General features: G+C 40.1%; 1 protein-coding gene across 1 annotated transcript; it reads right to left on the bottom strand.

The window, feature by feature from the left end:
- Nucleotides 1-43: 43 nt before the first annotated feature.
- On the bottom strand, nt 44-5,582 carry LOC140995700 (coiled-coil domain-containing protein 112). Its single transcript, XM_073465778.1, has 14 exons — nt 5,538-5,582; nt 4,438-4,556; nt 3,955-4,076; nt 3,696-3,785; nt 3,350-3,425; nt 3,002-3,128; nt 2,682-2,798; nt 2,347-2,484; nt 1,571-1,692; nt 1,211-1,337; nt 851-1,018; nt 589-687; nt 351-469; nt 44-252 (listed from the first exon to the last, which is right to left on the bottom strand). The coding sequence occupies exons 1-14, from the start codon at nt 5,580-5,582 to the stop codon at nt 222-224; spliced, it is 1,500 nt and encodes a 499-aa protein (XP_073321879.1). The 3' UTR covers nt 44-221.
- Nucleotides 5,583-11,801: the final 6,219 nt, after the last annotated feature.

Raw genomic sequence — 11,801 nt, forward strand, 5'->3', positions numbered from 1 at the left:
CAGAAAAATATTGCTGACCAGAGACAAGAACTTTACACAAAACTTTAATGACAAACTTTTATTTTAAATAACAAATTTGTGATTGTAGATTGTACAAAGCACAGCACAGTTCATTCAAATAAAGGCACAATCTGGTGTTGAGGTCCCAGTATGTCAATTTTCATTTTCATTTTCATTTTGACTGCATTTCAGGACTGATCAGCTGGCTTCCCCTGTTGCCCTCACAGGCCTTGTCTCCAAGATGGAACAGCTCTGCAACAAAACAGCGTTTATTTGGCAAGCAAACACCTATTATTCCTAAAAACATTCATCCATAGAGACTTGACTATTAAACATAGGAGCAATCAGACCTGTGAAACATCTGCAGCACAGGTCCTTCTCCTGAAGGTCCAATGTGTTTCATTCGCTCGTCCCATCCCTTAGTGTGACGGGTAAGCCTGGAGGGGTCTCTGCTGACGTGACTGTCCACCTGAATGAAGAAGAAGTAAATATAGACACTTTCCATCGACGGTTTTCGTACGGTTTTTGTTAATGATTCTGAGAGATCTTGTGATATGTGACTGACTCGTTCACTGTGCAGTCCTTTACCTTCTCCTTCAACTTAGCAGCGATTCTCCTCTGTCTTTCCTCTTCCTCTTTTTCCCTCAGCTGTTTCTCCTGAAGCTTTGCCTCCACCTTGTGAAGATCCTGCAGAAAGGCAGAGACAAGCTTCGTATGTTAGAGTACAGTGACAGCTCCATTTATCCACTGACATGATTCATTTTATAAACTGGTAAAATCTCACGTCCCCATAACACATTACAATCCACATAACAAAACCCCTACTGGTCTTGTGTTTCTTGTTTCGTACCCTGTCTTTGAAGTGTTTGATGGCCTTTATTGCCTCCTTTCTCCTCTCCTCCATCTCCCTCTGTTCCTCCTCTCTCTTTCTCCTCCCTTCTTCCTCCTCCTGCTCTCTTCTCAGTCGTAGTTGCTCCTCAATGGTGAGCTTCACTTCCAGCTGGCGGCGACGCTCTTCCTGATAGACGGAAACCATTTTGACTGGTAAAGCTAAACATTTACTCTGTATGTGTATTGATTTTCATGCTAAATAAATAACACGATACTCATAAACACATAGATTAGTGCATAACAATACAGAAGCACTATCTCTGATGATAAATAACCACAACTATAGTTAAGTGCGTTTTCACATGTGCAGAAAAAGCACCTTTTCCCGTCTCCTCTTTTGTATCTCCTCAGCCAGTCTCTGCTGCTTTTCCAGTTCCTCGTTCCTTCTCTTCTCTTCCCTCCACTCCTCCAGTCGCCGGGCCGCCTCCCTCTTCTCCTCCTCAGTCCTAAAAACAGAAGAGGGTTGAACACACTGAAACAAACAGGACACTAAAGTGACATAAACCTAGATTAAGAGCAAATAATGCCCCAAATTCTCCCTTTCTTAAGATGACAAATCCAACACTTTGGGTGCTCATCAGATCTGGCTCATAATAACTCCACAGTTTTTTTTGTCATGGAATCAGCGTCTGCTCCTTCATCTTTCTTTCCTTCTTATCATTTTCTATTTCTAACTCACCTGTGTTGGTTGGCCTGGCTCTTGGCCTCCTTCTCTCTCCTTTCTGCCTCCTCCACCTCCTTCTGACTCTGTATCCTGGTCTGGCGTCCCTGCTGCTTGCTGGCTTTCCACCGCTGAATAGCCTGGGGATGTAGTAGTAGTAGTATATATTTAGAAGACAGTACCACAGCTTAAAAAAACTATTTCTGAAATAGCATCTATGTCGTGTTTATACAGAATAAAGACGGTCCTAATTTACGATTCTAATTTATATCATGAGAATATCATTTATAGTGGAGGTTGAATTATATTGCACATACAGTCACTTTTCAACCATTCAAGAAAATGTGTCCTCCACCCTAAATAAAGCAGGCGTTCTCTGAGCCGATCATAGGCAAGATACAACAGGCTTTTATTGAAACTGTAGTGATGGTGTAATAGTTTATGGTTATTAGTTCTCCTCCTCTTTTTAATTCAAGGTGGGATAATAACTGAAATCACTTGCTATAGGATTAGGAATTCAGCCCTCCATAATAAAACTCACATTTCTAACTTCAATGTTAGTTATATATGCATCTAACTAGAAGAAACAAGTCCTAACAGATCACAAAAATGAATTTAAATACAGTCAGGTGATGTCAAGAAGCAGAAAGGGAAAGGTGTTGCTTTTTCTTCCTCTCCATTTTCCCATACCAGTTCTCATGAGCTTGTGAGGACCTTTGTATTTACCATGTACCTGTCCAAAGGTGGTTTGCTTTCCTTCTGAGTTCATACATGTTTCAGTCACAGTTCTCTACCTCTCTCTTTCTGTCCTGCAGGTAAAGCAGCTCCTGATGCCAGTCCTCATGTTGCTCTATCTCCTCCAGTGTTTTACCAGGCAGGTACATTTTGGCCTCTTTCCTGTAAGCAGGCTGCCCACTGTGCCTTGTCCAGACCTGTAAATCAAACAGATGAGAATAAAGCCAGACAGGGATCGTGCAGCAGTCGACCTATGGCTCGAAGCAAAAACGTTGAACACTGTTATTTTAAGGAGTGTCGCTTAGAGGCTGTGGGAAATGATCTGCAAGTATAAGGTGGCAAAGGAACATGAATTTACATTACAACCAGAGACTGAATGACAATAATGTCTTACTTTAAGGAAGGCTTGGTGGTCAAATTGGTCCCATCCACCATAAAGGCCTCCTGTCTTCTGCAGGAAAGACTCCAGGGCTCTGACTTCTGCAGGGAGGTCACTGTCCGGGAGTTTGGTCTTTTGGAAAAGATAATGCAAGATAAATATTTTTCCACCAATTCCTACCACTACGTGAAACAGATTATAAAAGCTGTCTTGTGATTTCAGAAACAGTCTTATGTCCAGAAACATGTTAAGCCCAAAGGCAGTTATATCTCAAACTCAGCTCTCTATCCTCTTTTCATCCAAAAGATGATGAACGAAGATGAGGGGAGACGGACCTTGACAGTCGGGGCTGTGGGCAGTTTGGGGTCTGATTTGGCAGCGAGGCTCCAGTTTTCAATCTTCTTCTCGTAAGCTGTGATCTCCTGTCTGCACGTTCTGTCCTCCTTCAAAAGTTCCTCAAGGCTGGAGGAGCAGAGAAACACAAAGAATGGCAATTTTCATTACAGTCCATTAATGTTTTCCCCGTGTGAAGCAAACACTGATCAGCAGCTTTTTAATGGAGGGTTTTTAAGTTAAAGGTACTATTTCTCTAAGGTTTATTTCATTAAAGTGCACTACATTTAATAGGGGTTCCTACTTTTCTGGTCACTAAAGGTCTAAAGTTGTTTAGCGTGTGTCATTACCATGATCGTTGTTCCTCTTTTAGGGTGTTGATTGAGATTTCCACCTCTGACATTATTTCCTTCAGTCTTTCAATCACTGAAAACCAAAGCAGAAATGCAGAAACATTATTATTTGGCACAAAACAATCCTATTTTAATTTGTACTTTTATGATATTACAATCACCATATTTTACAGAACAGTGCACCCCTTTATAATAGCACTCTTAAATTGATGTAGCAGAAAGGCATAACTATTGATATTAATGATGAAAAAAGGCCTGAATGTCTCACAAGATGGTTGAACGAATGATTAAATTAAAATTGTATGATTGTTTCTGAAGACACACTGCTAGATACAAAACTTACACTCAGGAGTTGGCTTCACATCTATTAGCTGCATCTGAAATTTCCTCACACCATTATGAATCTTCACTAGCTGCTTCTGAAGATTCATCTCTAAAGAAAAAAAGTTCAAAGAATATTATGAATAGCAGTTATTATCCCTTTTTTAACCCGACTATGCCCCACATCCAGGGAGTAGTCAGAGATGGCCTCACAGTAGAGTATTGTACACGCCAGGGTAGAAATGTTGCCTCAGAGTCCCACATTAAAGATACAGACTTACTCTCTGCATTTCTTTCTTCCCCCAACACTTTCTCACACTCTTCCAGTTCTCCACACACATCTGTCCAACCATTCTTTCTGCACTGAACGCTCAGCGTCCGCTCCTTCTCCAACTTTTCAATCCTGAGGAAAAAAGAGGAGAAAAGTTAACATCACTGACCTGTGAGAACACACTGTTATCAACTCTATACAAAGTTCAAGGACTTGCTTGAGGTGTTACAGCGGTTTAGTGATCGGTAACATTAATAAAGCACAAGTAAGGAACCTGTTTTAAACGTATTATTACACTAAACTTGAAAGCAAAAGTATAACATGGCTTCTGCTTGTCCCACATTAGTATGTGGTTCGTTGAGTTGTTAATACGTTCATGGTAGTGTTGGATGTCATTTACTGTAGCATTTTCCTTTCACTGTGTCCACCCACTGTATCGCTACAGTGGAAGTGAAGACATACATATGAAATAACCCTGACTAGCTCCACTTACTGCCTCCTGTTCTTCTCAGCTTCCCTGAGAAACTGTGCAGCATTCTGTCTGGCCTGCCGGTGATCCACGCTGTCCAGGGAAGACGTGCATGGCTGCTGGACACTGCAGTCTCCCTCTCCCTGCTCAAATTCATTTAGTGAAAGCACAAAACACAAGCCGATTAGGGCTGTAACTGACTATTATGAATCTGTTATTTTCACAATTAATCAATGAATTGTTTCATCTATTATATGTCAAACAATTATGAAAACTTCTCATTTCCCAGAGCCAAAAATGATGGCTTCATTTTTTTCTTTTGTGCAACCAACAGTCCAAAATATCACAAATGGAAAAGAACCAGCAAATGTTTGATATTTATGCTCACTTAAACGATCACTCTTGTGTCTTTCGATCGATTAATCAATTAAACGACTAATCGTTTCAGCTCTAAGGCAGATTACTGTCTAATACATTACAGTAATTCCACCTACACAACTCAAAATGAGTGAGGGATATTAGGATATGGGTGCATGTGCATGAATATGCAATACAGGTCAAATGAATATTCACAAAATAAAAATTCAGATACACAGAATAAACAATTAAGTGGAAAACTAAAATATCCCTCAATAATTCTGAGTGTGTACAATAAAATGAATCAACTTTGGGATTCTCATCTTCTGTCCGATAATGGAACACGCCGTCCTTCGTCAGTCTGAACCCACAGCAACACGGGTAACCAAGTTACACGTCACGCATCCATTTTCGGACAGCTATTATAGCTAACGTTAGCTGTTGGTTCTCTTGCAAACTATCATGCAAACTCTCCAAAATAATCACACAAAGTCGTGACGAGTGTACACCGGGTTAGCTACAGTATGTCGGCGGCTACCGTGTGTAAAGCTAAACCATGAAGTTAGCATTAGCAAGCGGTTCCCCAGTCCCATAACTTAGCTAACGTTAGCTCGCACTGATTAGCTTGCTAATGATTAGCTCTGCCCCATTTCTCCTGTTTTCCCTGGCAATTTTAAACATTTGACAGGATTAAAATGTGAACGACTGAAGTGTAGGGCGCGTCAATTTCTCAACAAATGCAGGAAAAAAAGCTGTGTGATAGCTACCGAGCAATGTTTAGCAGTGCATAGTGTGGTTGCTAGGGCGGCCATGTTTAAGTGACTCTGTAAACAAACGCCTGTCAGAGCGCTCCTGCAGTGAGTGACGCCCACCAGCAGAGGGCGCTGCGCGTCAGTCGTCGACTGTAGACTGACAGACTGGAAGCTGCAGTGACAGGAAATGTGACATGAACAGGTAGATAGAAGAAGGTGAACAACATAAAAGTAAATATAATCAGCAAAATATACTTAAATTATGATAATATAATCATTGTGCAGTAAAATGGTTCCTGTCAGTGTTTCACCATTATATCTGATGTTTTTGGATTAATATTACTCTATTCATTTGTATGTTGCATTGTATTGCTGTAGTACATACCTTTATGTACTGTTGGGTAGTTTAATCTATAGCAATGCATCATATACTGTCAGAAAATCACGTGTCAGTATTGTTGATGTCCTGACTTTTCACGAGCTCAGAAAAACATTCTGTTTTTCAGCTTTTTGACAATTTTCCAGCTCACCCGAGAGGGTTTTTAAATAGTTTGTTTGGCCTAATGACTTGGAAAACTTTTGGAGGAACATGGTTTTCACTAGACAGGAAGGGTATGAAAACTTGCAATCCGAAAAGTGATAAATGTAGTAGCGTAAAAGTACAATATTTTCCTCTTGGGATGTTGTGCAGAAGTATGAGGTTCTATAACATGAAAGTTTCTCACATGTGTATTTGAGTAAATGGACTTAAGTGCCAATTAAGTGAAACATGAGAAAGTCTTTTAAAAAAGCCAAAAATCTAATATAACTAGGAGAGTGTAACCACATTAACCAATTGTTTAACCTTCACCAAATGGTTTGTTTTCCATGACCACAATCTTTCCATGTGGTTTACTTGCTTACTCTTAACCCTGTTTCTTAAAATATTTCTTTTTCCATGAGAAAATAACACTGAACGGGATTAAAAATATTCAAATCAACGTATAAAAAACCCACCATGTGTAAGTTTCAAATCACTGAACGTGAACTCCCCTCAAATTGTAAGATTTTCTCCCTCAAAGTGACAAGTGTACCCTGCTACAACTAGATGGTTAGAGTTTCATGCGCATCTCACTCTCTCAAATAGCTGCCTATCTATCCGCCGAGGCCTCGGTTATTTCTGTCACAGCCTTTTTTATGATGGCCAACAGCTATAATTACTATGAGAGCTGGCCAAGTGACAGAGAAAGGAGGAGAGAGAAAGACAGAGTGCGAGGGAGTATAAATAGAAACCTGAATCCATTATTGAGTGCAGATATTGGGGATGGTCTCTCCCCTGGGTGCAGAGGCAGAGTTGTCGTCGCAACATAAATAGCAACCGCTCTCCTTAATGAAGTGTGTTACAATTTCCTGTCTTCATCGTCAGCCGAGGGACTCGCTTAATTTGATAAATGAGACAATCAGAGGAAACTTCAGCCGGGTTGGCATAACAAATCAGACAAAGCATGTTGGTTTAAAGGAGGGGATTTCCAGACAGGGTATGTTTGGGTACAAAGATGTAAATGTCAAGGAGATGAAACATTTTGGCCATCTTTTAAATAGACTTCTTGTGAAGGAAGATTCTTCATTGTCCTTCGTGAGGGGAAACAATTTTATTCTTGATAGACAAACAACAACAAATTAAAACTTTTGACAAAAAAAATCCTCCTTCTAGCTTTTTCCATACCTTTCAACCACAGCTCACCTTCCTCCCTACTGGATGGTCTGCTAAGTTGCCATGGCGATAGCTCAGCTGACATCATGTGACTGCTGTGGAAATGTGTCTTATTTGTGAGATATCTGAAATAAACTTGTAAGAAATACCAGTTGTCTTTTAAGGATTTTATTCTGTATAAAGACGGTTCAACAAGCATACAGAGTGGCCTGCGGTCTGCAGAAAGAAGAACAAGATGAGACAGTTGAGAAACCTTTCTGATGGAGAGAAAGGAGTGAACTGTGTGTGTCCTTCTCATGTCTGCACCAGGTCCCGTTCCCATAACAAGAAGCACATAATACTAACAATCTCTTATTGTGCAGACAGCACACACATTCAAGGGTGTGGGAAGCACATATGAAGACAATGTAAAACATAATAATGATATAAGAGTTAAATCATTTCTCATTCAAGAGTCTAGTAATATAATTTTCCGTTACACGCCTCCCTTTTGATCATTTATTGATCACTTTAAGTATATACAAACTACACACAAGACATCAAACTTAAAAATTCCCTCAGGATTCAATTTAAGTTATCACATATTGTATAGTTGAAACGCAATAATAGCTGTTTTTGTGGAACATAGACATTCCTAGTATTCATTGTGAGCTGGGAGGGGGGAAAACACATCATCATCATCAGAGTCAGGATAAGGAGGGGACCAACCAGGGAGAGGGAACAAATCAAGAGAATTATCTTATGTTTGACATCCAGTGACATCATTTGAGTTGAGATGGACCTATCTATGGCTCTAACATTTAAACCTCTAATGCAGGGAATGATACAACAACCACACAGTCCAATGAGAGCTAATGCTACAATGATCCCAGTGAGCAGAGACAAGATTAGTGCTTTCCATTTACCAAACATTGCATCAAACCAGCCAAAGGTGCTGTTAATACCAGAATTTTCAGCAAGTTCTCCACGAAGAGACCTCAGTCCCTCAAGAGCCTGGGCGACAGATCCGTCTGGGGCTGTGTTGTTGGGAATGAAAGTACAGCAAGAGTCACCAAACATTACACAGACTCTATCTTATAGTCAGTATAGTCATAGTGTAGCCTTGACAAATGAGGCATGATGATTTTGTCGTTGTGCGTGCAGTATAATTGACATACTGCATCCACAGATTCTTTAAGAGCCATTCAGGGGTCTTGCCTGGTCCATAGGGGTCAGAGGTCAAAGTTAACAGCTGGTTGTACGATTTTATTCATACAACCCCAGCTCGTCCACTCAGGTAAAAATAGCCCATCACAATTTAGAAACATTTTATGGACGCAAATTTGAATTTGTGGTGTCTTTAATGGATAGTCAGCTGCCTTAATATCGATTATTGGTTATCTAGATTCAATGCAAACTAAGAGAAGGCAGCATGAGGAGTTAAAACAGATAAAGTGAACACAAAGTTACTGAATAATAAACTAAATGCACAACATATTTACTGTCGCAATTCAACAGCTGGCCCAACAAAATCCAACCCATACTGAGGCTACTGAATGGCTAAATTGTAATAACATCAGATTGTATAAAATGTCTTTTTGTTTTTTTTTAATTACATAAAACTGTTATTTTAATTAAATACATGTTCTCATACCAGTATTTTGTTTTTTTCCCAAATACTAATACTTTTATATAATAATAATCTATAATGATACATCATGATATAAGACCCTGAACAGGACGCTGTGCTCCTTCTCACTTTGTGTTTTGCAGGCATCAAAATCATAATAAGTGAATATCTAAACAAAAAAAAAAAAAGTTTATTCATTTCAACATTTTATATCTCGTCTTTTTACTGTATTCAATTGAATATAGGTTGAAAAGGATTGGCAAGTTATTGCATTCTGCATACAGTGTTTTTAGGAATCGGGGTTGTAGCTGTCGATTGTATTTCATATAAATATCAGAATCTCTAAAAAAAATGAGTAAATGTATCAGAGTAGATATATAAAACCAACTGGAAATACTCAGTTACATGTATCTAATACTTGAGCGATTGTATTTACTTAGTTTCAACCACTGCGCATGAGTGAAATCTGGCGATGTGACGACAGCTGAGTAAACTCTCACCCCTGAGGGAGATCTCAAGATACAGTGTAATGCTCTGGGAAGAAGAAGTAAGCGGACCTTTAGTTTTAAATCTAGTTTTTTTTTGTCTTAAAATAATTGATTGGGTTGGTTTTGGAACTTTCTCTCACATGACTGAAAGTGTTTCCCTCAAATCTCCTCAAAAGTGAAGTTGATTTCAGAATTGGCTGCAAAACACGTGTGAAGTTTGAGTTTTCACGTTCACATTAAAACTTGAGTTGAAACAACGTATTCTTGACCTGAGGACACTATTGCAGATATGTGCAAGAGGGAAAGTGGGAAGTAAAGAAAGACGTGACCTTTGACCTCTTCTTAGGAGCCTGTTTGGAAATGTTATGAGACATGATCCCTGTAAACTGAGAGGTGTTGCATTCATGGACGGAGGAACTCTGAGCTTCCCTCCGGCCACTTCTTTGAATTAGACGTGCTTATTTATGACATCTGTCACTGTGTTTATCTGTGTGTGTGTGAGTGTTTGTGAGTGTGTGTGTGAGTGTGTGTGTGTAAGTGTTTGCGTCCGTGCAGATATTGCGTCCACGCTCTTACACCTGAGCTGACCTTCTGCCCTGCTGGCTGTCAGCCTGTTACTAAACGGAGGTGTTTTTCAGTCAGCATGCCTGCTTTTATAAGGGTTATCTATGTGGACAAACACACATAAACTACATGCACTGACGCATACACACAGACACACACACACACACACACGACTGCATGTGCCGCCTGAGTCTAACATGCTCAACATGTGCAGGACGTAGCCGCCAGATCAAGTTTCTTTTTAACACCCTATACGATTACAGCACTAGTCAGGTGTCAGAACAAATTGTGTGTGTGTTTGTGTGTGTGTGTGTGTGTGTGTGTGTGTGTGTGTGTGTGTGTGTGTGTGTGTACATATCAGTAAATTACTTGAGCAGTGTGTGGTAGGCAGGGGGAAAGTGATCAGACTAATTGCTTTACCTGCTGTGCTTCAGACCCTTCTCTCTGTTTCTCTCTGTGACGTCAACACGTCAACACGTTATACCAGCCGAACATTTCTCCTCGCTGCTGCTAATTTTTAGCTAATTTAATATGTGTGCTTACGTCAGCCACTTTACATGCCAACTTACGATTTTTTCCGGACATCTGCAAGCTTTATGCTGGACAGTTTTTGCTTCTTCAGACCTCCAAAAGTTCACGCTCACGACTCTGGCAGATGCAGTGTGTCATGGAAGGGTGTCAAGTTGACTTTGCTTTATTTTAAGGGTTTGTGGTGGGGAAAGGGCTGCGAAAGACTGGTCTGGAAAGAAATATCACACACACAAAGTTTTGGATGGATCGCCATGAATATTTGGCATGGAGACCTCAGTGGTCCCCAGAGTTTTGATTTCTGATTACTCCAGTGATTCTCTGACCTTTCATCTAACACCACGAGCAGGTTTCAAATTGTGCAGCACTTCAGGTCGTACAGGATGACCTGAAATACATTGTAGTATTAATGCACACACACATTTAAATTGCAACTATTTGGGAGTAGCTGGCTTGAAATATTATTTTTGTGGCATTTGCTTGTTGAATGTTGCAGCCCTAAACTCATTTATAATGTAAATAAAAGTAGGATTCAAACATGTCTAATGCTGCATTCACATGCTCCTCAGACGGTCCCACTGCCGGAGTTGGGAAGTCGTTCAGCTGTGCCTCAACTCATAATGGGGGGGCAACATGGATACCAGAAAGAAGTGAAGAGAGCGTTTAATGGCCACATCTAAAATACTACACTACAGATTACATGTGTGCCAAAACTTGATATGCATTACATGAGCCCAATGTGAACGTCCATCCACCATGTTTCAGCTTCATGTGGCGTCAACTCGCGTACCATCTTTTCTTCGACTTTCCGAGCTGTTGTTCCAACTTGAGGGGGCATCAACATGAATTTAACTAGTCAGCAAAACATTCCAATTATTTTGACCGCACATGAACGCACCATAAACATAACACGATAGCCTAAAATGTTCTTAAATTTGAAATCAGTAGTAAAAAAAATGCGCGCACAATTTAATTAGTGAGCTTATATTTCTCTTTCTCACTGAAACTAACTTTATTGCTGAGAAACTTTATCAAAATTACAGGTTATTGAATTATGCACTATCCTTCCAGGAAGTTTAATCTAAATTAGTAGAAGCTTGAGATGGTAAACAACCCTGAATGTCACGCTTGTATAAGTGACAATATCGAGAGCCAGTCACACCTCCAGTCATATCACGTTCATTTGGTCGATTCGATCAGGAAGGCTATACATTCTTATCTCAGAAAACCTCATTAAAAACCTCTCCGCAGCTCCCACTTGACTGTCATTTCATTTATATTAACAGCCATTAAAGTGACGCTCTTACCCAGAGTGCCTCTCTCATATCCCCAGCTCACCCACACGCTGCACATGGTGATGTACAGCGGAGGCCTTTCACTGCGGTCCTCATGTGACC

This window comes from Pagrus major, chromosome 5 (genome assembly GCF_040436345.1).
Source record: "Pagrus major chromosome 5, Pma_NU_1.0".
Lineage (NCBI taxonomy): Eukaryota > Metazoa > Chordata > Actinopteri > Spariformes > Sparidae > Pagrus > Pagrus major.

Excerpts from the sequence above, each read along its gene's own strand:
- LOC140995700 (XM_073465778.1), bottom strand. The coding sequence starts at position 5,582 with ATGGCCGCCCTAGCAACCACACTATGCACTGCTAAACATTGCTCG. Across the intron at positions 3,786-3,954 it reads GGAAGAAAGAAATGCAGAGA|AGATGAATCTTCAGAAGCAG; the intron begins GTAAGTCTGTAT and ends TTTTTTCTTTAG. Across the intron at positions 3,426-3,695 it reads TGTGAAGCCAACTCCTGAGT|TGATTGAAAGACTGAAGGAA; the intron begins GTAAGTTTTGTA and ends TTTGGTTTTCAG.